Genomic DNA, 24,376 nt, shown 5'->3' with positions numbered 1-24,376 from the left:
CCAAGTTCATTGCAGACTGTCAGATGTCACATCATCATTTCCCCTTCTCAAAGCCTGGAGACTAGAGTCAGCAGTTGTAGAGTGTTTATGGGGAGCAGTCAAACTGGGACGCTTGCAAGAGTGAGAAAGGCACAATTAATAATAAAATGTGCTAAAACAGTGCCATCTAGCGCTGGCCCTTGCCCCAGTTGCCTGGATATGGTGTCTGAGTCTACAAGCCCTCCCTTGGTTAGGGATCCCTGGGTTTCCCAATCCTCTTTAGTAAGAGCTACAGTCCCTTGGGAACTTGAATTTGCCGTCCAGAGGCAGTCAGGTCACCAGTATTTGTTTCCAGTCACTCCCAGGAGGCACAGGGCACACGGTGCAAGTTAAACACAGACATAAGAAAGAAAAGCCCCTCTTTGTTCAAGTGTATGGAGATAAGTTTTGGAACCTCTCCTGCCTCATCTCTCATTTCTTCTATCTAGTGGCTTTTATGTCTCCTGATACTTCTCTCCCGTTCGTAGTGGATGGAGATGTGGGGGCTGGGATGGAACACCCTTCAGGCACTGAACTTGGATTTGGCACTGGATTTGGGTAGATCTCGAGGTGGGAAAAACCCTTGGAGCCCATCTATTGGGGGGAGTTGAGCGATCTACAGTGGGGGGCAGGTGGTTAAGGGAAATGGCTCCCACCTGGGGCACAGCTCCCCAGGGCCGAGGCTGTGATATGCAGTCCTTATCGACTGTTTCTCCAAGGGCCACAGAAGGGGGTCTGGATGGTGACCTGGGGGTAGAGAAGGGAGGAGGGGAGGAAAGGGCATCTCCGCTCCGTAGAAGGGGTTTCTGGGTGCAGCATCAGGTAGGATGCAAAGGGACTCCCGGGGCCGGGTAAGGCCTTGCGCAGGAGGCCTCTACGGCTTCATCAGAACCTCTGGAAGCAAGACTGTGAATGTCTCACACCTGTTTTCTCTTAGCCTTTAGCAAACTTCTTTTTGAGTATGCTGGCCTGTCCCAGCTGGGAGGCAGCTGTGGAATGAGAAAACTCAATGTGGAGACAGAAGACCTGGATTAATAAACAGATGAGCTCACCCTTCTGAGCCTCGCTTTCTTCATCCGTCAAGTGGAAGCAATGACTTTCTTCACAGTATCGTAGAGAGGCCTGGTTTAGAAATTTGATGTGAAAATGACCTCATGCAGGGAAGGTGCTTAGCCAAGACATCTTATTGATTTGAGTTGTTCCTAGAGGACCCAGAGAAAGGGGTCTGAGTTTTGTCCATCCTTAGCCTAGAGTTAAAAAGAGAAAACAGGGAGCCCTACGTAGAAGCTCTGGTAAGCGGGCCACTGGTGTGCTCACACAGAGGAAGGGTGTGCACTGTGGGACTGGATCCTGCGAGCCACCAAGTCCTTCTGTCAGTGAGCCCGCATCACTCAACAGCAACGCAGGACTCTGAGCAATTGAGTGACACAGCTGGAGAAACCCAAAAAAAGGCAGGCCTGGTGCCAGCCTGTAGGAGCTTGTCATATTGTGGAAAAGATGGCGTAGACGCGAAACGTAGACAACAGAGCCAAGGAATCAACCCGGAATAAGGCAAGGACCACTGTGGGAGACGGCTGGCATGTTGGGAGGAAGTGGTGAGGGATTGGTGGGGTTGACTAGGGAAGCTCTTGGAGGGGTGACTTTTCTGAAACAATGTTATGAGGAAGGGGGAACGTGATCTGTAGGAGAGAGGAAGGCAACTTCTAACCAACAGGAAGCAGTTTTGTGGGAATGGCAGCAGTCACAAATACTGTTGCAAGCATGGAACATTACCCACAGTACTTCCGTGGAATGTTGTCTAATCCCCCCCTTCTCCCCAGTCCTAGGCAACCACTGATTTACTTCCTGCCTCCATAGATTTGCCTATAAATGGAATCATGCAATATGTTCTTCGTGTTTGGCTTCGTCACTTAGCATAATGTGTTCAGGTTCGTCCATGTCAGAGCATATACCAGTATCTCCTTCTTTGTTGTTGCCAAATAACATTCCACTACATGATTACACCACATTTTATTTGGACATTCATCAGTTGATAGACACTTGTGTTGTTTCCACTTTTTGGACGTTATGAATAATGCTGCTATAAACATATGTGTACAAGTTTCTGAGTGAACACATATTCTCATTTCCTTCCAGTGTATACCTAGCAGTGGAATTGCTGGGTCATATGTTAACTCTATAATTAATCATTTGAGGACCTGCTTCCAAAGGAGCCCCACCATTTTACATTCTCTACAGCATCTCTTACCCTCCAGCTGCTAATTGGATTAGACCAGTAGGAGGCACTGACAGAGATCAGAGAGTGAAGGAGAGGGAGGATGGGGTCTTCATCCCTGCAGAATTGCCATAAACCAGCTGCATCCCACTACCAAAGGCCAGAGCTCTTGCCCGTGACCCTCTCCACCCAGCGAGGGGCTCCAGGTTCTTCCAACATCCCTGCCCTTTGACTTTGTAAAAAAAATGTAGTAAAATATACACAACATAAAATTGACCATTTTAACTATTTTCATGGGTACAGTTCAAGTGGCATTAAGTACATTCACATTGTTGTGCAACCATCACCAGCAACAATCTCCAGAACTTTCCTATCTGCCCAAACTGAAACTCCGTACGCATTAAACAATGTTCCCTGACTCTTTAAGCCTTGAGTGGAAGAGGCTCCCCACCACGGCTAACCTTGAGCACTGCACTATGCTTTGTGGTTCCCCTAATCATTGCCCACACACACCTTTGTAAACTATGTCTTTATTAAACTACCCTCAATTTACTCAGCTTGAGCTCACCATCTACCTCCCGCCGGCCCTGGTACGGGTATAGTGTTCTGTGGAGCAGGTGGCTTTCTCAGTTGCCCAAATGAGAAAACTGAGGCAAGTGGAGGCTGAATGACTTGCCAGGGGTCACTCACCTGGTAAGAGAAGAGCCAGGATCTAGACCCAGCAGTCTGGCTCTTGGACAATTGAAACAAAGCAAAGGCTCCAGAAATTGACTACAGACAAACATGGGGACCTGAGGCCAGTGAAGTGTCTGAGCCTGACCCGAGCTTGGAGGTGGGTGGAGGACAGTGACTGGAATGCTGGTGAGACCTCCGGGGAGGCTGTTTAGTGCTTGGACAGAGGACAGCAGGAAACATGAGGTCGGCTTTCGTCATACTGAGTAGGAGTAGTGTATCTTGAGGGGAGACAACACCACTCCAGGGGCTGCCCCCCATCCCTTACTGAGCCGACCCATGTAGTCGCTAAGACTCCCAGGCAGAGGCTGAAAGGAGCCTGACGAGGGCTGAGCCAGCAAGTTTATAGGTTTGGCAAATGTCTTCTAGGAAGTAACTATAAGACCACGACCTTGTCATCAGCTCCTCGGTCTGCTGGCACAGCAGGAGGCCCTGAGCCCTGAGGGTCTAAAAGCTGTGTCAAATTAGGTCAAGTTAAAAAAGGGGCAGCTGGGTGGCTCAGTTGGTTGAGTGTTTGACTCTTGATTTTAGCTCAGGCCATGATGCCAGGGGTCCTGGGATCAAGCCCTGTGTTGGGCTCCCTGCTTGGCAGGAAACCTGCTTCTCCCTCTCTCATTCCCCCCCCCCCTTGTGTTCCCTCTCTCACTGTCTCCCTCTCTCTGTCAAATAAATAAAAAAAAAAAAAAAGAAAGAAAGAAAGAAAGGAGGGAATCAGAGTTCAGTTCTGTTTTATGCCATTTGGGATCAGAAAACTTCCTTATTAAGAGCGCATTTCTGTCAATTTGATCCTAGGAATTGTTCTGTGATAAGAGCTCCAGGGGGCCATTAATAGACTGGAATCAATACTGAGTTATTGCAAGTTGGGTGGGAGATGTTTCCTGAAAGAGGACTCAAAGCTCGCCAGCAGGTCAGGAAATGTTCCAGGTAAACTGTTCCTAAACATTCCATCAAGTCGAGTTAGAACAACAACAGCAACGATCCCTAGCACAGTGATGGCACTTCAAACCTGTCTTCTCATTCTATTTGTGAGCTCCAAACTGCCGTTTCCTGGGAAGAGGCTGGCATAGAGTCCCCAGGGGGCACCCAGCTGGCAGATGGCTCTGTAACTTGGGGAAGAGGCGGGGTTGCCCTGTTTGTGTACTGGATAGGCTATCCTCTGAGGCTGTTCCATGCACTAAGACCAGTCAGTCACCTTGCAAGGAATCCAGAATGTCACCCAGAACAGGAAATAAATAATTCTGGAGGGAAAAGAGCATCTTCCTCAAGGCCCTCTGCATCTGAAGATGATTATTAATCGATGTTGTAATGCAGAGGTTTCTTCATCCCAGGTAGGGAAAACGGGGGGAAACTCCCAGGACTGTAATTAGGAAATCTACAGCTTACGCAGGCAGCAGCAAGGACATGTGCCTCCCAAGCCCTCCGCTTAAAGCCATGGAGTGACCAGCTCTGGGTGACTGTGGGTCCAGATCACGCCCCTCTGTAAGCCTGCAGTAGTGCAACTAAAAAATAAAGAAAAGAAAGGGCACCTGGCTGGCTCAGTTAGTAGAATATGGGATTCTTGATCTCAGGGTTGTAAGTTCAAGCCCCACATTGATTACTTAAAAAAATAAAACTTAAGAAACAAAAAGAAAGGAAAGGAAAGTGCCTTCTGAAAGTATTTACATCGGCTGACTGTCTGCTTTCTTCATTTGCTTCTGTTTAGGACGCAGGCTTCAAACCTTGCCGAGTTTTTTGTTTGTTTGTTTTCAATTTCAAGATACCTTTCTTGAAACCAAAAATCCTGTTGCCAGTCCTCTCGTCCCCACAGGAGTGACTGATTTAATTCTGTGGTGTTTGTTAAATGAGGCATGAGGTATGAAGCCTTCCTCAGAACCCCTGGAGCTGAGTGTCCTGGGTCCAGAACCAACCCCATCCTGGCTCCACTTTGACTTTCTTTTAGCGCGAGGCCACATGGTAAGGAGCCCCCACACTGTAGGGGCCTTTGGCTCCTTTCTGCTCCCACCTAATCAGGCTGATTCTCTGTCTAATCTCTGACTTCTTTGAGGTTAGAGTGAGGGCTAGGGCTGGGGTTCAAGTTCTCCTCTCCCCAGTCCTAAAGAGGGTTAGGGTTGGGGCTAGGGCTGGTTAGAGTTCAAGTTCTCCTACCCCCAGTCCTAAAGAGGGAAGGTTTTTGTCTTCTCCCCTTCTCTCTGCCTCATCACTCAGTCTTTCTCTGTCATTCCGTTTCTTCTGCCTCAACCCCCCCACCCCGCCATATTTGTTGCCCTGTGCAGAACCTGGTCCTCTTCAGTCATGCCTATCAGCTGCTGGCCTTCTCCATGAGTGGCAGCAGCTGTGTCTCCAGACCTGGGCTGGGAGTCTTCAGGATGAATGTGGGTGGCCCTTAGCCAGGAAAGTGTAATGCTCAGCAACTTCGCTGATGTGAGCCTAGACAAAAGGAGCCCAGGGTGAGCCGCCTGCTGAATCTTCTGGAGGCCACCTGCCCCTGGGCCACTGTCACCAGCACACTGGGTGTTCTCAGAACTCACTTTAGCCCACTGTCAGGGCTAGGTGCTTGGTCAGCTGAGACTCCTGGAGCCACACCAGCTTCTCTTTGCAGGGTACCATGGTCTTGCCCAACCTGGCCTCTGTGCTTTTCGATCCTGAGTGATGGGAGACCGCCCAACAGTTCAACCCAGGCCACTTTTTGGCCAAGGATGGAAACTTCCTGGTCCACGAGGCTTTCCTGCCATTCTCTGCAGATACCAGACAAAGCATTGGATTATGCGTGGTAGGTAGGGGGTGTGTGCTGAGACAGGCACAGAGACAGCTGCCACCATCTAACCTTTCCCTCTGCTTCCAGGGCATTGAGTATGCCCCAGGGCCCAGCAGGCTTGGATGGGGCTCTTCCTCATGTTTGCCACCCACCTGGGGACCTTTTGGTTCCGACTGCCGGAGGGGAGCCTAGGACTCAGGCTACAATACATTTGGGACACTTGGCAGCCCCAGCCCCAGAAGATCTGTGCAGTGCCCCATCTGAGTTGCTCCAGCCTAGGTCCTGGGGTGGGGGGGGAGGATCTGGAGACCTGTCCCCCACAAAGTCCTTCCTCAGTCTCAGCTCCCTCAAAGTTATAGAAGAAGAACAGGGTTTTCCCCAACTCAGCTACTCATGGGTCCCCCTAATACAGGCTCTGTGCAGGGACATTAGGGAGGAGACTTAATGAGGATTCTACACGAGTAGCTCAGTTCTTAGGTTAGTTATGCTCTGGCAGGAAAGGATTTTACAAGGTCACTTAAAGGTTGGCATTGAATCATTTCACAAGATTAACTTGTGTCAAGCCTCCTACTGTAGCAGCTAAATAGGTTCAGAGGGAAAGACGTTTGAGAAAAACTGTCAGTATAATAACTGCCCCTGAATAATACTGATGCTGGCACCTAAAAAGCCCCAAACTGGGCAGTTTATTTTCTGCCCTCTCCTGCCCTCTCCTGACCAAAGGGAAGAAGTGCAGGCCGCTGCCGACAGCATGGGAAAGATTGTCCCCAGTCTGTTACCAGGCAAAACCAGCAGCCAAGGCAACTGTTTTCAACAAATTATCTACCAATCACTCCCTTTACTTCTCTCCCACCGCAGCTCAGCCACTGCCAAGATCCCCAAGTTTTGACACATTGTGTCTCCAGACAAGGCTTGTTTATTCTAAAAAGATTGACTTACATTAAATCAAAATCAAAATGAGATACCACTGCTCATCTTTTAGAATTGCTAAAAACAAAACCGTGACAATCCCAAGTACTGGAAAGGTGCAGAGCAACTGAAACCCTCATACTCTGCTGGTGGGAATGAATGGTACAACCACACTGGAAAACAGTTTGGCAACCTCTTATACAATTAAACATTACACTATGCAGGGGCCCCTGGTGTGCTCAGTCGGTTGGATGTCTGCCTTCAGCTTGGGTCATGATCCTGGGGTCCTGGAATCAAGCCTGGCATAGGGCTCCCTGCTCAGCAGGGAGTCTGTTTCTCCCTCTGCCTCTCCTCCCTGCTTGTGTTTGCACTCTCTTATTCAAAGAAATAAATAAAATCTTAAAAAAAAAATCAAAACAAACAGACAAACAAAAAAACCACAAACCCCAAAAACACAGCTATCGCACTCCTGGGTATTCACCCAACAGAAATGAAAGTACATGTTAACACCAAGACATACTATATGATTCTATTTCTAAGGTATTTGAAAGGCAAAACTACAGGGACATAAAGCAGATAAGTGGTTGCTAGGGTCTGAGAGTAGGGTTATGGATTGACTATAGAGGGACATAAGGGAACTTTCTGGGGTGATAGAAATGTTCTGTCTGATAACTGGTGATGGCTATACAACGAAGTTTGTTTGTCAAAAATCATGGAACTATACACCTAACAATGAATTTTATTGTATATAAATCATATCTCAATAGATTTGACTTCTAAGAAAGGCAGGTCCTTTTTAAAAATATTTAATTTTTTTTAAAGTAAGCTCCACACCCAGCGTGGGGCTCAAACTCATGGGACTCAAACTCATGAACCCAAGATCAATGGTCACATGCTCTACCAACTGAGCCAGCCAGACACCCCTAAGAAAGGCATGTCTTACCATTCTCCTTTGAGTTATTTAAAAGATGTACATGGGAATACACCAACATTTCAGTTAGTAGGATATCAATCATTGCTGCTGCACTGAGCTGGCAGAATTCCCATTAGAATGGGAATTCTCAATGGATTAATTAGCCTCTGGCTTTTTTGCAGGCAAGCTTACCAGTTCCTCTAGACTTTATGAAATCTTGAAGCTCTTTCACAGACAACTCATTTTCTGTGTGGAACCATACCTATGGCCCAGAGAGTTCAGACTGGGACCCACTGAGCAAGTTGGGTCCCAGAAAGCCCCAGAAAGACTGGGGTTCTCTTGCCTGGGAGATTCTCCCCCAAACCCTCCCCAAGGCTGGCACCTGTTTGTAGTTCATGCAGGCTATAGGGTGGAGAAAACACAGCAGCCTAATCCACCTGCTTTATGACTTCCTCTCCTAAGCTTCTCCTAAGCCTAATCCACCTGCTTTATGACTTCCTCTCCTCAGCCCTGTTAGAGTTTCTCTGGTAAAATAAGAAATATATTTAGGTTTTGTTCCTGGCAAAAGCTTCTCAAACCCTTGGAATCTCCGAGTGACAAGAGCATCTTTTGTCATTCATAAGAAGCCCTTTTGAGTTTATTCTAATGAGGTGATTTGGGGGGTGCTGGACAGCATCAGGATGGGGCTGGTCACCAGAAAGACCAAGAGATTAGAGGGTTGGAATTTTCAGCCCTACCCACCGAGCCTCTGGGAAGGAGGGGAGGAGGCTGCAGATTAAATCTATAAAAACTCAAACTATGAGATTTGGTGAGTTTCCACGTTAGTGAATACATCCACTTGCTGGGAGGGGGCACATCCCAGTTCCATGAACACAGAAGTTCCTATGCAGGGGGCCCTTCCGGAGCTCACCCTGCGTACCTCTCTATCTTGCTTTCCGTCTATATCCTTTGTATTATCTTTTATAATAAACTGGTAAACGTAAGTAAATGTTTCTCTAAAAGTTCTGTGAGCCACTCTAGCAAGTTAATTGAACTCGAGCAGAGAGTTGGGGGAACGTCTGATCTATAGCCAGTTGGTCAAAAGCACAGGTAATGACCTGAACTTGTGACTGACGTCTGAAGTGGGGCATGGGGGCAGTCCTTTGGGACTGAGCTCTTAACCTGCGGAAATCTGACACTATCGCCAGGTTTCAGAATCGAGCTGATTGCTTGATGGTATTGAAAAATACACCCCAGAGCCTCTGTCTGAAGCTTGCAACACCCTCTATCGCCCACCCCTACCATCGTCCAGCCTCCTGTCTGTCATCCTGCCTGGCTTCCTGCTTGTTACTCCATTCAAAGGCAAACTCCTCTAGGAAGCTTTCTCTCACATGGGCTTGGACCTTGGTTGAAATCCCAGTATGGCTCTTAATAACCCAAATTTTGTGTGCCTTGGTTTCCTCATCTGTCAAATGGGATGCCAATAGGATTTTTTCCCTTAGGATTGTTGTGTGCAATGCTCAACACAGAGCCTGGCATATGATAAGTGTTCAGTGCATGTTGGTGGGAAATCTCTTTCTCCCATACACGCATATAAGCACTTTGTACCTTTGTTCATGGTCATAAAATAAAAATGATGATGACGAGAGGAAGCCTTCTCCTGTGGATGGGCTTCTACGTCGGTTTCTAATTATTACCTCATAATGATATGATGATAGCTACTATTCACTGAGTGTCAACCATCAGCAACGGGGTACTTGACATATACAAAGTCATTTAATCCTCAAAGTGACAAGGTAGATGTTATTATCTGAATTTATAGGAATCAAAGTGACAGAGTATCAGTAAGCCTCCATCTGGCCCATGGCATTGCCATTGTGGGAGCTGGAGAAAAAGGGGGAACCCTTGCAAACATAATGCTCATGCTGCTTGTTTGTGCTGTGGGTAATAGTCTGTTGTCTCTGTTTTCTTTTTCTTTCTTTCTTTCTTTCTTTCTTTCTTTCTTTCTTTCTTTCTTTCTTTCTTCCTTCCTTCCTTCCTTCCTTCCTTCCTTCCTTCCTTCCTTCCTTCCTTCCTTCCTTCCTTCTTTCTTTCTTTCTTTCTTTCTTTCTTTCTTTCTTTCTTTCTTTCTTTCTTTCTTTCTTCTTTCTGATTTTACTTATTTCTTTGTCAGAGAGAGAGAGAGAGCCCAAGCACAAGCAGAGGGAGCGGCAGGCAGAGAGAGAAGCAGGCTCCCCATGGAGCAAGAACCCCAAAGCGGGACTCAATTCCAGGACTCTGGGATCATGACCTGAGCCGAAGGCAGACGCTTAACCAACTGAGCCACCCAGGCATCCCAGGAGTCCCCTGTTTTCTGCCAGCAACCAAAACTCATTAGCTTGTCAATGGGGTAAAATGAAATCCCAGACTTGACACCTATGACATAGCCAAAGTGAATTTATTTTAGTTTCTCAAACAAGTCATCGCCTGAAAGACATCACAAATACTATTCTCTCTGCCTAGAACATTTCAGCCCTTCTCTTCTTTTGGTCACCTCCATCAGGTTCTCTAGGAAGCCTTCTCCTCTGCCTCCTGTTCCCCAACCCTCAACTGTGGTATTTCCCCCTCTTTTTTTTTTAATTAAAATATTTATTTATTTGACAAAGACAGAGCACACAAGCAGGGAGAGCAGCAGGCAGAGGGAGAGGGAGAAGCAGGCTCCCCACAGAGCAGGGAGCCGGACACAGGGCCAGATGCCAGGACTCCAGGATCACTACAGGAGGCAAAGGCAGACACTCAACCGACTGAATCATCCAGGCACCCCTTCCCCTCTTCTAAACTCCCACAGAGCCTTCTGTTCCTTGGCTCATAGCACTTCTCACAGCGTGTTGTAATTGCCTGTTTATTTACTTACACCCTTCTCCCCCAGTAGAGCAGAATCTCTGTGAAGAAAGAGATAGTGTTATCCAAAATACATCCTAGTACATCGCCTGGCATGCTAAAGGTGCTTCATAAATATTTATGGGATGAATACAGTACTATCATAGTGATAAGCATAAAGCAGTATAAAAGCATAAATGGAGGTCATCTATATCAGACTGGAGGTCTGGGAAAGGCCTTGATGGAAACCAGAATATGTCACCCCAAAATATGCCTCTTTGGCATAAAAATTATTTTGAGCTGAAGGCAATTAAGAAGCAGTAAATCCTAAAGGCAGGAAATACCTCCTTTCCTAGAGACAGATTCTCAACAGCCCAAAGACCAGAGACCAGGCACCAGGGGAATCTGCAAACAAACTTTGTTAAATTAACCCTTACCTTTCTCTTTAAGGAAGATAAGGACTACCTAGCCCTAGTTGGACTAACCCTAACCTGAACCTCACTGTCAATTCTTCACAAATTATTGTTTCTTTATCTAAAAGATATAAAACCTTCCTACTCTGGTCTCTTCTTCATGTCTTTGTTCTCTTGTGAAGACTCCCACGTACATGTAAAAATAAAATAAAATTTGTATGCTTTTTCAGGACACCTGGGTGGCTCAGTCGGTTCAGTGTTTGACTCTTGATTTTTTTTTAAAGATTTTATTTATTTATTTGACAGAGATAGAGGCAGCCAGCGAGAGAGGGAACACAAGCAGGGGGAGTGGGAGAGGAAGAAGCAGGCTCACAGCAGAGGAGCCTGATGTGGGGCTCAATCCCAGAACGCCGGGATCACGCCCCGAGCCGAAGGCAGACGCTTAATGACTGAGCCACCCAGGTGCCCCTTGACTCTTGATTTTGGCTCAGGTCGTGATCTCAAGGCTGCAAGATGGAGCCTCACATCAGGCTCCACACTGGTGGGGGGGCCTGCTTGAGATTCTTCTCTCCCTCTGCCCCTCCCCTGCTCACGTGCTCTCTCAAATAAATAAATGTCTTGTAAAAAATATTCGTATGCTTTTTCTCCTGTTAATCTTTGTCAGTATAATTCTCAGACCTGGCTAGGGATCCCCAAGACATTGAGGAAAACTTTTTCCTCCCCTACAGCCTCCTAGAAAAGAGGACAATTGAGGTTGGTCTGAAGGACAAGTTGGTTAGGTAGGTTCAGTAGTGAGGGAAGGGAAGGGTGTTTCAGACGGTGAGAATGGTATATGAACTCGGAAAAGCAGGTGTCTTTAAGAAACTGCAAATCATACAGTCTGGCTGCAGCTCAGGTGGGAGGGCAGTGGGTTGCAGTGGCAGGAAATAAGGCTTGCCTGACAGGTAGGCAAGGGCTGAATGATTAAGTTTGTATATCATCTAGAATCCAGATTTTCATTTCGGGTTTGGACTTTAGTTAAAGATCAGAGACACATCCTCTTAAGTGTGTCATAATATGAAATGGTGAGGGGCACCTGGGTGGCTCAGTCCGTTAAGTATGGCACTCTTGATTTTGTTCAGGTCATGATCTCAGGGTCCTGAAACCCAGCCCCGAGAAGGGGCTGCTGGGCCCTGGGCCTGGAGCTCGCTGGCTTGGATTCTCTCTCTCCCTCTCCCTCCCGCGCCGGTCCCGCCCCCCCCCCCCCAGCTGTTTATCTCTCTCAAAAAAAAAAAAAAAAAAAAAAAAAGTAATAACATGAAATGGTGAGATGCAGAAAAAAAGAGAAAGAATACAGGAACAATGATGCAATGGTGTTTCCTCCACTCACTCCTCTCTGAGCCTCTGTAGGCCAGTGGTGATACTATCCGCCTCAAGTTTCGTGAGGATTAAATGCAATAACTTGGGTAAAGTGCCCGATACGTGCCATTACTCAATAAATGCTAGTTTTCCCTTCTCTTTTTCCTCCGGACCTCATCCGCAAACCGCGGGGAGGCCTGGGCGCTCTCCCGCGTGCGTCCCCGGTCCAGGCTTAGCCGGGCGGGGGGAATTGCGCGGCGCCCGCGGAGCCCACGGGAGCGTGGAGCTTCGGGTCGGCTGGGCGTGGGGACGCTCTAGGCTGCACCTCGGCGCTCTATGGCTCCCCCCCCCGCCCCTTCGCCCCGGAAGTGGTTCCGCGGCAGGGGTTGGTAAGGTCGGGCCATGGTGGGGCAGAGGTTGGGAAGATGGCGTGGCGAGGCTGGGCACAGAGAGGGTGGGGCTGTGGCCAGGCTTGGGCTCAGCCGGCGGGCGGCCGCAGCTGCGAGGAGCTCACTGCGGCCCTGGCCCCGCCGCGACTGCTTGGACGCAGGTAATGACCACCGCTCCGGGCTTCTTTCCCCTCGAACCCTCCGCTCCGGCCAGCATCCTCGGGGGCCCAGGCCGTGCGGGCCTGTGGGGCTGCCTTCTCTCACCCCTGCCCTCCCCCGTCCCTTCCTCTCTCCGTCCCGCTTTCCCCTCTCGCCTCGCCAGTCCTCGCTTCTCGCCGTGCCACCGTGCCCCGAGCCGGGGTGCCCAGTGACCGACCCCGGCGCAGCTTTCCGTGAGCCCGCGCCGTCTGCCCCTTTCCCATCGGGAAGGACGTGCGGGGAAGGGGAACTAGTCTCTGAGGGCTCATTACGTGCCACGCCTCATAATCCCGCGAAGAAGGTATTGGACCTATTTTTTTAAGCGAAGCAGTTACACGATGATAGAATGGCAGACCTGATTCTCTGTGTTCTACAAGTATAAACCTGTGTTCTACAAGTTACCTTCTTTAGCGTTTAGAGAACTAAGGGAAGACAGAGTCAAAGGGCATTTGCCACCTTCAAAGTCGTAGGGAGAGGCTTTTCTGTTGAAGAAGGGAGACCATGAAATATTTAGTTTACAGATGATTTGGAAGGAAAACTACAGTACTGGTTTTCCCAAGTATTCCCAAGTAGAAGCTGTATGAGGAGAATACTCTCAGTATTTGCTGCTTTTGTTAATTCAGTTCTAAAGAGAAGAGAAATCCCTTAGCTGTCCAAGATTTTGATGTGTATTTGACTTGAAATTTGTTCCTGCTCTTTAATCCAGAGTTTCAACCTTCCCGGTTTCTGAGTTGGTTCCAGATGCCTGAAATCCCATCTGATTGATGGTAGCAAGTTTAGAGTGTTCAACAGAGGGGCTAGCCAGTGGCAAATAGTTGAGGCTCCCGTATGGCGAGCCATTGCTTAATTTTAAGAATCACCTGGAGTGTTTGTAGAATATATTTCCCAGGCCCCACCCAAGTTCTGTCAACACAGAAGTTGTGGGGCGAGGGGAGTGGAAGAACCTGTAGGTCTTGCAAGCACTCCAGGTGAATTCGATTAGGGGTTTGTGAAAATTTGCATACATTGTAGTTTAACTTCACGCAACACCTTAACTTGGAGATTCAGACACTAATCTTAAACTCCTGGGGAGATGGAGAATGAGGAGGTCAGGTGGAGGTAGTGATAGATTTCAGCGGCCCAGATCCCATAATTTATTCCAAATCCCAGTCAAAATTGCATGGTTTGAGGGGGAGGAAAAGTGAATATGGCTCTCAGGAAGCAACAGGTGTGATAATAATAAAAATATTTGTTAGGAAGGGAAAGCAAACGAAAAATAACTTACTAATGAAGAACCTTCAGTAAAAATTGGAGACCATTTGAAAAAAAAAATGAAGGTGTGATGTTGGCGATTAGCACCTATTTTTTTTTTAAGTTTGCTGTTTATTTGCAGAATTTGAAAATGACATTTTTATGGTTGCATAGAAAAATGTGCATTACAAGAGAATGTAAGTAAGCCTGAAGTAGAATGTATATGCCTGCTCACCTCTGGAAATAAGCACTTAAAGTTAATAGGAAGAATGAATTACTTTGTATGTATGTAACTTTATTTGGTTTGCTTTGATTTCCTGTGGTTCTAAGATTAGTATACAGAAGAATAAGGTTAGAGAAAAGGTTAAAAAGCAGAGTTCTGGGCCCAATCCTTGTGATTCTGATGTGATAGGCCTGAAGCGTGGCTGAGAATTTGCTGTACAGGTAATGACACAAGAGTTCTGTAAACTATGGCAGGCCCAATGCAGCCCACCAGCTAAAAATGGTTTCTACATTTTTAAAGGGTTGTAAAGCAAAACAATATGTGACATATGTGTTCTTCATAAAAACTAAAATATTTACTGTCTGTCCCTTTACAGAAAAAGGAAAAAATCTCAGGCTCTTCAGAAGCTTTACCATTATCAAATTTCTGGCGGCACTTCTAAGAAATGGTTTAGGCTTAAAAGAAGCCTGCATAATTTCAGTTGTATGGAACTAAGAGAGTAGTTGGTGGTTCAACTATTTTCCCTGTTTAATTTACCATCTATTGACTCCAGAAGGGTTTTAAGAAAATTTTGTCATGCAAGTGTTTGTGTAGAAGTTCCCTCTCCCTCAAAACTTCTCTTTTTAGGTGGAGTGACTCTGTTGTGTGTATGCTTGCACACATGTTGTCTCCATTTGAACATTAAGCCATCTCTACTCAGTTTATTCATGAAAATCTTCAGAAACATAGACATTACTGCTGACTTGTACATATATCTAAGTTGCACTGTTAAAAATTCACAAGACTATGTTTTCATTCACTATTAATTGAACTAATACATAGATATGACTTTTTCTATTTAAAAGTTATGGAATCATGCTAAAGAACTGAACTATAACAATTGTACGGCTGGTAGTAACTCAGGTATTTATGAGATCTCACTTTGAGCACATTAGACTGCTTTCACAAAAAGACGGGTTATTGGCGAAAGGACCAAAGCGGCAGAGCTAAGAGGCAGGCCTGTCTTCATGAGTGGTATATACCTCTAATGACCCTCTCCTCCCATTCCACTCTCTGCTTGCACCATCCATTTTATCACGTTGTTTCTCCTTGTTTTCTGGACTTATTTCAGGTAAGTGATTTATTAAGTCTTTTTTTTTTTTTTTTTTTTAAGATTTTTATGTATTTATTTGAGAGAGGGAGGGAGGGAGAGAGGCAGGGTGAGGGGCAGAGGGAGAACCAGACTGTCCGCCCAGCAGGGAGCCCTGCTAGGGGCTCTATCCCAGGACCCTGGGATCATGACCTGAGCTGAAGGCAGACGCTTAACCGATGAGCCACCCAGGCGCCCCTGAGTCATTTATCCATCTTTTGCACTGATGTGAATGAGCAGAGCTAAAGAACCTAAATATGTTCTCATATAATATGTTCTCATATGTTCTCTTGTTCTTATAAAGAACATAAATATGTTCTCAAACATTTGCAGTTAAACGTTTATCATGCTTTTCCTTGTTTTTGCATTTTAAGAAATTTAAAGCAAAAGCCCCATAAGGACAGAACGTATCTTGTCATATATAATGTGTGATGAAGTACTTCATCTAAGAGCATTTTTGTAGTAACAGAAAACCCAACTCCAACCAACCGAAGCAATTAGGAAAATTTATTCGTTTATGCAGTTAAAAAGTCCAGAAGTAGGAGTGGCTTCTAATGAGGCAAGATTTGGTGTTTCAGATTGTCACCAGGATTCCGTTTTTCTCCATGGCTTGGCTCTGCTTCCTAAACGTTGACTTTACTCTCTCAGCGCTCTCTTCCTGTCGTAAGATGGCTGTCAGTAGCTCTTGGGGCTATATACTTCTAGGTTCGTGTCTAGCAGAAAAAGTTTCCCAGTACTACAAACAAAATTTTAAAATTCATTGGACCAGATTGGCCTGATTTGGGATACTTGTCCATCCTTGAATCCCTTGAAGTTGGCGGGAGTGGGTCTGTAGGTTGACTAAAGCCAGTCAGGAGCTTGGTGTGCCTCCCGCAACCAATGGCTGGAAATTACAGTGTACTGTTAGGAGAGGGGGAAAAGGGCGAGAAACTCTCACTATTGTCAGCCCTAATGAAACTTTTGTGTTGGAATTATTTGTTACAAATCTGAATTCTTGTTAGTCCTGGTTAGGTAGGATTACCCTGTAGATAACCATTCTAATTTAAGTAGAAATTTTGTTAAGGATTAGGTTCTAGCTTCTTGCTCAAAAGTGGTTTGTGAACTAGCAGTTTGGGCATCATCTGGGATAGAAGTGGCAAACTTATTTTATGAAAGGCCAGATAGAAAATGACAGGGACACGTATGGTCTCTGTCACATACTCTTTTACTTTAAATAACTCTTTAAAAATTCAAAAACCATTCTTAGCTGGCAGGCTGAATCCACCCTGCGGGCCCAAGTTTGTCAGTTTGTGAGCTTGTTTAGAAATGCACAATTTCACATTTTCCCCACCCCAGACTTACTGATTTAGAGTCTGATATTAACAAGATCCCCAGGTGTTTTGTATGTATACTAAAGTTTTTCCCTAAATCTGTGGTAGATCAACCCTGGCTGAATATGAAAATCACCTGGGTAGCTCTTTAAAAAATAGTGATGCCTTCGTTCCACCTCTGGAGACTAATTGGTGTGAAGTGGAGCCATAGTACAGTATTTTTAAGAGCTCACTAGCCACTTCTAATGTGTAGTATAGGGAAAGAAAAGCTGTTTTCCCTCTACCAGTCTTAGGTTTGTTGGTTGCGGCCCTTTAAATTAGACTGAGAAAAGATGGATTAGCAAGAGAAAAACAAGCTTATGAACATGTGCATTGCACATACACGTGGCAGTACTCACTGGAGAATAACACAAATGGTGGTTAGAATTTGGGCTTATTTCGATTTTTAACAAAACAAAGTTTTAGAGAAATGACAAGAGAAAGGAAAAGGACTTTTTTTTCTAGGGCAGCAAACTGGGGAGGTGATATATGAGGGAGCTAATGGATATAAGGGCTAGTTAGATTTTTCTGGTGCCTTCCCTGAGCACATAAGAGTCTAGAGTTGTCTCCTAATTCTATTTTTCCTGGTAGAGGGTAGTGGGTATACCTTCACAAATTTATATCCTGCTTTTAGGCAAATGGGGGCAGGGCAGAGAGTTTTAATTATATCTGCTTCTCACTTGCCCTCAGCCCAAGACAGTCCTTACGGCAAAGTGGCATGTTTCGGGGTGTCATGTTCTGCTGCTCTTCAGGAACCAGCATTGAGAATTACTGTTCTAAGACCAAGCTTGTGACAGTCACAACTGTCTCTGCTGCAACTGACATGGTAGCTTAAATACGTGGTCACAGTAATCACAGCTCCTCTCATCCAGAGTTGCTTTCGATTCCCCTGTTCTCTGAAGCCGGGTCGGTCCTGGGATTTGCTTTGATCAGTAGCACGTGGCGGAAATAATGTGCAAGGTCCAGAGTCTGGGCCTTGAGAGGCTTGCAGCTTTCACCTTTTTCCTTCCTGGAGTGCTACTCCCACTGCCATGATAGAAGCCCCTGCTAGCCTGTTGATTACTGAGAGAGCATTCGGTAGGAGATGGCCCGCTGACAACCAGTCCGGGCTCCCGGCGTGGGAGTGAAGCCAGCTTCGACTGCCCAGCTCCCGTTGAGCACTCAAATGACTGGCTGTGTGAGTGACCCCAGGTGAGACCAGAAGGACTGCCCAGTTGAGGGTGCCTACCTTACAAAGTCTTGAGAAATAATTATGGTCTCAGGACAGTTAAGTTTTGGGGTGGTTTGTTATGCAATAATAAATGAGACAACTGGGGAAGCTTCTGCCAAGTCAGGATCTGCTGACCATAGTAAGAACTATGCTGCCTTCACCATTATCTTCCCTTGCAAATTGATGCATTATGTTTTGCCTTCTTACTTAACTCAGTTCTGTCTTCAGGTATTGAACCAGTGTAACACTGAAAGACTACCTGGGAAATAGTTCTTAGCTTTCCAGCCTCTGCCGCATATGAATGTGTGCTAGGTAATAGGAATAGTTGTTCAGTGAACCAATATATTGTAACTTAGTTCTATCGAACAAGTTCTGTGTGTCCAACTGTAATTCCCAATATGTATATATATATATATATTTTATATGTATATATTCTTAATATAGGTATTCTGCATCTGACCTTAACCCTGGGGCCAACTTGTGTAATATATTCTGTGTCCTTGGCCCCACACTTATTTCTAAGGTAAATATTATTCTAGGCAAAAGGTCTGGCTTTGCTTCAAGTTTAGATTCCCAAACTGCTGGTGTGTTTATGTTCCTTTTCAAACATTGCACTTCTGAATTTTAAATGAGTTGATGAGCTGTAGAAGTAATCTTTCATTAGAACCGATTGAGTACTTGTCTTCTGTTATTACACTATGGGCAATATAAAGTAGTCTCATCCTTCACATTTCTTGGTCTAATAAGAAAAAAAAAGCCAGAAAAAAAAAAAGAAAAAAAAAAGAAAAAAAAGCCAGAAAACGACACTTAGTTACAAATTGTAGTCTTTAAATAAAACATATTCAGGACACCTGGTGGGTCAGTCGGTTAAGCATCTCCCTTCGGCTCAGGTCATGATCCTAGGGTCCTGGTCAGCGGAGAGTCTGCTTCTCCCTCTCCCTGCTGCTCCCCCTGCTTGTGCTCTCTCTCTCTCTTTCTGACAAATGAATAAAATCTTAAAAATAAAGGGAACATATTCCTGTTACTTTATGTCATACCTTTGTTTTTTGGCCCAAAGTGGTGTTACTTTATTTACTAACCTAGCTCTATGTTACTTTGAATTGTTTAATAAAAATTAAATCCCCTCCAAAAATAAATACATAAAAATTAAATCCAATTGTAAAGGATTAACATTTGCCACTTTAAAGGTGTTATCAGTTAGTAATGCATTTGGCTGTAAGTACATTTACTGTTTAAATAAATAAGGGGGGAGAGTTAGCATAGGATGATGGAGGTAAGTGGCTACTATCTTTGCTCAGTAGCTAAAAAATATCAAGTTAGTATTTGAATCCCTTGGGCTTCTTTTGGCATTCAGGATGACTGCCCAAAATCTAGGCATTACATTCCTTATTGAAGGCAAAATAAGTGGGGGATATGACATTGCTGATATGTCCCATTTTTATAGATAAGCAAATCTTTCAGAGAGGTACATAGAAGTTCTTAAGTCTCTCATTTTGTCAGAACTCTGAAATATGGCCACCGTATGCCATAAAGGAGGTTGGAAAAGCGAGGACACTTACCTTATCTAGCCTCTGCAGAAAAAGGCAAGAGAAAAAGAAATAGAGATTTGGGATTAGCTGTTTAACTGTATTTGCTAAAGGATATTTATAATACTGGTAACAGGGCTATGAAGGAAGTTCAGAGTCATTCAAAGCAACATTGGCTTTGTTTGAATAAGTGCATCACTTTTCAAAATAGATTTCCTTGAAAGGAATAGTACTTACTTATGAGTATAAATTGTGGATTATTAAAGTTTCAAGGCAAATTACTTTATCGCCATCACCCATCCTCACCATGTGACTTCTGAGAAGTTGAACTGTGCGCGGACTCAGTGTTGGAGAAAGAGCATACTAGGCAAGTAATAGTAATAATAGTTGCTATGCCATTTTTCTGAGTTTCAGTTTTTTCCAGATGCCTACTAGACACCACTTGGGTATCCTACAAATGCTAACAATACTTTATTTTATATAACTATTAAGTGTATAGCAGCGGATTCTGATGAATGTATACACCTGTGGAACCATCACCTAAAGATAAACATTGTTTTGCTCAGCAGTGTTTTTGAACTTCATCCATGATGTGTGATCAGTAGTTTGGTTTTTTTTTTTTTTTTTTGCTGAGTAGTACTCCATTGTATGAAGATACCACAGTTTGTCCTTTCCCCTTTTGACGGAATTGAAGTTCTGGTGTTTTAGCTATTAGAATAGAGCTGCCATGACCACAAGCATTTGAAACACTGCCCAAGATGGAATTCTTCATGTCTTATCTTCCAATTTCCTATTTTGGTGCCTCTGATTTCCCTTGTCCTGGTGAATAGTACCACTTTCCTTTCAGTTACTCAAAATAGAACTAACAATCATTCTGGACCCCCTTCTTTTTTCTAACAGATAATTATTGACCTTTTCTTTATTAGGGGCTGGGCTTGGTGATAGAGATACGGTGAATATAAAAGTAATTGTTCTGTTGTGGTACAGGCAATAATTGACATAAGTAAAAAAGTCTATGCAGGATGCTTTGGGACTCTAGGAGTACAAAGGAGACACCCATCCTCGTTAATGAAGGCTTCCTGGAGGTGGAGAGAAATGAATTGAATTCTCAGGGGCACAAGAGTGTGAACAAAGGGATGTACCAGAACAAGGGAGTAGCATTGCTGAGTTGATAGGATGAAAAATTATTGTGGGGTTTAAAGCAGGGGAATGATACTTCATTTGTGTTTAATAAAATGTGGAGGATGAATTGGAGTGGGGCAATATTGGAATCGATGAAGTATGTTAGGAAAAAGTAGAGTATTCCAGGTTAGAAGGGGTGAGCTGAGTTGTAGGGGAATTTGGGAGAGATTTTTGGCCCTCTGAGAAGGCGTTTGAGGAACTACTAAATGTTTGAGGAAAAGTGATATAAGAACAACATACAACATGTTAAAATGTTTGGAGTTAGGTGAGCTGTTGCTGTAATCCAGGCATGAAGTGAAGGACTAGGAAAGAAAAAAATATTTTTATTTGACAGAGTTGGTTTTTAATTGGATGGTAAGAATAAAGGAGAGGACACCAAAATGACATCTAGATTTTTAACCTCAGTGATTGAGAAACTGTGGTCCCTCTGAAAGACTGAGGAAGTCAGAAAATGGAGCTGTTCTTAGGGGAGGACTTTCCTTTTGAATGTATTGGTTTTAAAGTAATTGAGAGCATATCCAAATGGAAATATTCTATATATAGTTAGAAATACAAGACCAGAAGATTGAGGTTAGGACTAAAGAAATATATATATATATTTTTTAAGATTTTATTTATTTATTTGAGAGAGAGAGTGAGAGAGGGAACACAAGCAAGGGGAGTGTGAGAGGGAGAAGCACGCTTCCCGCCGAGCAGGGAGCCCAATGTGGGGCTCGATCCCAGGACCCTGGGACCATGACCTGAGCGGAAGGCAGACGCTTAACGGCTGAGCCACCCAGGTTCCCCTAAAGAAATATATTTGAATCATTTACTTAGGAGTCATACAGGCCACAGAAAATACATTTATTCTTTTATTCAGCCAAAGTGTCGGAAGACCTGTCTGATTTCTGCTTTCAAGGAGCTTTGAGTGTAGGAGGATGGTATGTTTAGAGTATGATGAGAACAAACAGGAAAGGGTCTCTACTTTGTCAGTTTAGGGAAAGCTTTACAAAAGAAAAAGATTTCGTGAATTTGTATGGGTTGAGTTTGAATGGAGAGCATGTAAAGGAACTATTGGCGCCCTTGAGTGTATCTGTCACTAAAGGATAGGAGAAAGGGGGAGAAGCCATCAGGAAAGTGAATTTGAAGAATAGGGAATGCAATCTTACAGGAACTAAGTAGGAGTGGTAAGTGTGATCAGTAGTGTCAAATGTTTTAAGGTCCAGTTCAAGGGTTCGAAGCAATAAAACCCTTTACAAAATATTTGGTGGGTGTCCCCAGAATGGAGTGAAATAAATAGGGGGAGAAGTAGGGAAAATCCAACAACTTAGAATGATTAGTACTTCTATAAAAGAAAGCAGTTATTTGAATTTGGAGTGACTTTGAGGATGATACTTACCTTTAAATGTTTGTTCTGGAAATTGACCAAACTTCAAACAAAGTAACAAAGCCATTCTCTGCAAATTCAAATTGACAGCTTGGAGTTCTCCAGCTTTTTACCAGACTGCACACTGTGTGTGGAGGAGGGATACAAATGATTTTGCTGATTGGTACATAGTTAACAGCCCGAACAGTTCCCTTTAAAGTTGCTGTAGTTTGTGTGTCCCTGTCCCCTTTTCCAGAAGGGCGCAGTTCAGTGTTTTGACTTAGAATCCTAGCTGGGAGTAGGCATGTTGGCTTCTTTGGGGCACAGAGTGAGAATAAACAGATGTTGATGATGTAGGCTAAAGGGTGAGGCTCATGGAGCTTGATGTTTGCAAGATGCAGCTGTTGCTAATCTCTTATTTTCCCCTTAAAGGTTTAACTTTTTTATTCAGCAAAAATGTGGATTCAGAAAAGCACCCAGGAAGGTTGAACCTCGAAGATCAGACACAGGAACGAGTGGTGAAGCATACAAGAGAAGTGCTTTGATTCCTCCTGTAGAAGAAACAGTCTTTTATCCTTCTCCCTATCCTATAAGGACCCTTGTAAAGCCCTTGTTTTTTACTGTTGGGGTAAGTGCTTATGTCACCAGGAGTTACCTACCTGCTGATGCTGTAGCAGTGAAATACTGTTTGTCTTATTTGGGCTCCCTTAAAGACAAGTGGAGGGGGATTTAAAGGATCTGGGTATCTGGGGTCATGAATGATGACAGGAGAACATGAATTTAATAATTACTGTTATTGTTATTTTTTAGAGAAAGCGCATATGCACTTGTGCAAGGTGGGGAGGGGTAGAGGGAGAGAATCTTAAGCAGCCTCCATGCCCAGCGTGGAGCCGGTCACAAGGCTTGATCTCATGACCCTGAGATCATGACTTGAGTGGGAATCAAGAGTCAGAAGCTTAGCTGACTGAGCCACTCAGGTGCCTCTAATAATTGCTGTTAGAATCTGGTTCGCTTATGTATGCCCTGGAGAAGAAACTTACAGGCCTCTTATTTGGGATAGCATTTCATGTGATATTTTGAGTTTTATTTGAAATTTTTGAATTTTATTTGAAAATTTCTAGCTGTAAATAGGCCTGAGGGTACGGTAAAGTTAATAAAATGGGGTAACGGTTAAGTATTCTTTTCACCTAATAAAGTTACACTATGCCAGATGTTCCTGTTCCTTCTCTTGGTGTTGTAAGAAGCAATGAAGATGGAATACTGTCCTTGGAACTATGTGTTCTCTTTCTCTTTTGACCTTATTTTGTGACATATTGATTTTACGTAGTTTACAGGCTGTGCATTTGGATCAGCTGCTATTTGGCAGTATGAATCACTGAAATCCAGGGTCCAGAGTTACTTTGATGGTATAAAAGCTGATTGGCTGGATAGCATAAGACCACAAAAGGAAGGAGACTTCAGAAAGGAGGTAAGGATAAACATGGCTTTCTTTGTTCTAGTTGATCACAAGTGTTGAAGTCTGGTTAGTTGGTGAAGTGTTTTTAGTGATTGATAACATTTACATCAGTAGATACGAAGTTACAGAACTTAATCTTCTTCAGAGTCATTTCATTGCAGTCAGTATCAGTGTTTTGAAGTCTGGCAATATTGTACTTGATGGTGTTCGAAGAAGCTTGTGGCTCTACCCACACGTATCAAAAATAGCTGTGGATAGTTGCTAAAAATTAACGTGTTGGGGTCTCTCAGCCCTACTTAAGTTTAAGGGCTGCTGTTTTGCATTACCTTGCTGGAATATTTTAGAGTGCGTAGTAGAAACACAGGCAGTTTTCAAAGCATCTATGCCTTTGGTGTAGAGATATTCTGTGGATTTTAAAAAGCTTCTCTGTGAATGATGTTTACATACCTCTGATAAATACCACTGTGGAATATTTGTAACTGCTCAAAGGATGAGGATGCAAGAAAAGGGTACAAACGTAGAGCTTTTAGAGCTTTTCGTTATTTCACATGCAAGTTGGTGACCCTCTTTCGATTTCTTAACTGATTTTTTACAAATACTGCCTTTAAGATAAAACATTTATTTCACTTGACAATACTTACTGAGCACTGAAGCCCTAAGTTAATATGTGGATCAGATTCATTTGGTTTTCAAGCACCTTTGTTTTTTGTTTGTTTTGAGTTTGTTTTTATTTGTTTTGTTGTTTTGTTGACACATGCCTCTCCACTTGAGAGAAGGTTGATGTCCTCTTAATTTTCTCCTAATGATAATTCAAGGTTCTTCGAAGTACAAAGAAGTATTTATTCTTCATTTCCCCATAGACATATGCGAGAAGCCTGAACCTTACCTGTTTTACAGAGGCTTTGTGTCAGGACAATGGGTATAATTATTTGCAGGTGAAAGCTAAGATAGCTAACAGTGATTTATTCAGAAAAATATGTTTGAGAAGATAGTAACACTGACCTGTTCCGT

General features: G+C 44.2%; 1 protein-coding gene across 2 annotated transcripts in view; it reads left to right on the top strand.

Moving 5' to 3' along the window:
* The first annotated feature begins 12,513 nt into the window (after nucleotides 1-12,513).
* The window catches only part of PARL (presenilin associated rhomboid like), a 48,697-nt gene continuing 36,834 nt past the window's right edge, over nucleotides 12,514-24,376 (top strand). Inside the window, exons 1-3 of one of the 2 annotated variants that reach the window (XM_045776604.2) lie at nucleotides 12,514-12,678; nucleotides 22,342-22,537; nucleotides 23,237-23,377. In XM_045776604.2, the coding sequence (XP_045632560.1) occupies nucleotides 12,554-12,678; nucleotides 22,342-22,537; nucleotides 23,237-23,377 (462 nt within the window). In that variant the 5' untranslated portion in view covers nucleotides 12,514-12,553. Of the gene's footprint in view, nucleotides 12,679-15,364; nucleotides 17,838-22,341; nucleotides 22,538-23,236; nucleotides 23,378-24,376 lie in introns of those variants that run through there. The other variant, XM_087861455.1, reaches the window with a different exon arrangement.

This window comes from Ursus americanus, chromosome 4 (genome assembly GCF_024610735.1).
Source record: "Ursus americanus isolate L20-20 chromosome 4, mUrsAme1.1.p, whole genome shotgun sequence".
Lineage (NCBI taxonomy): Eukaryota > Metazoa > Chordata > Mammalia > Carnivora > Ursidae > Ursus > Ursus americanus.
This window is presented reverse-complemented; position numbering and strand designations above follow the sequence as displayed.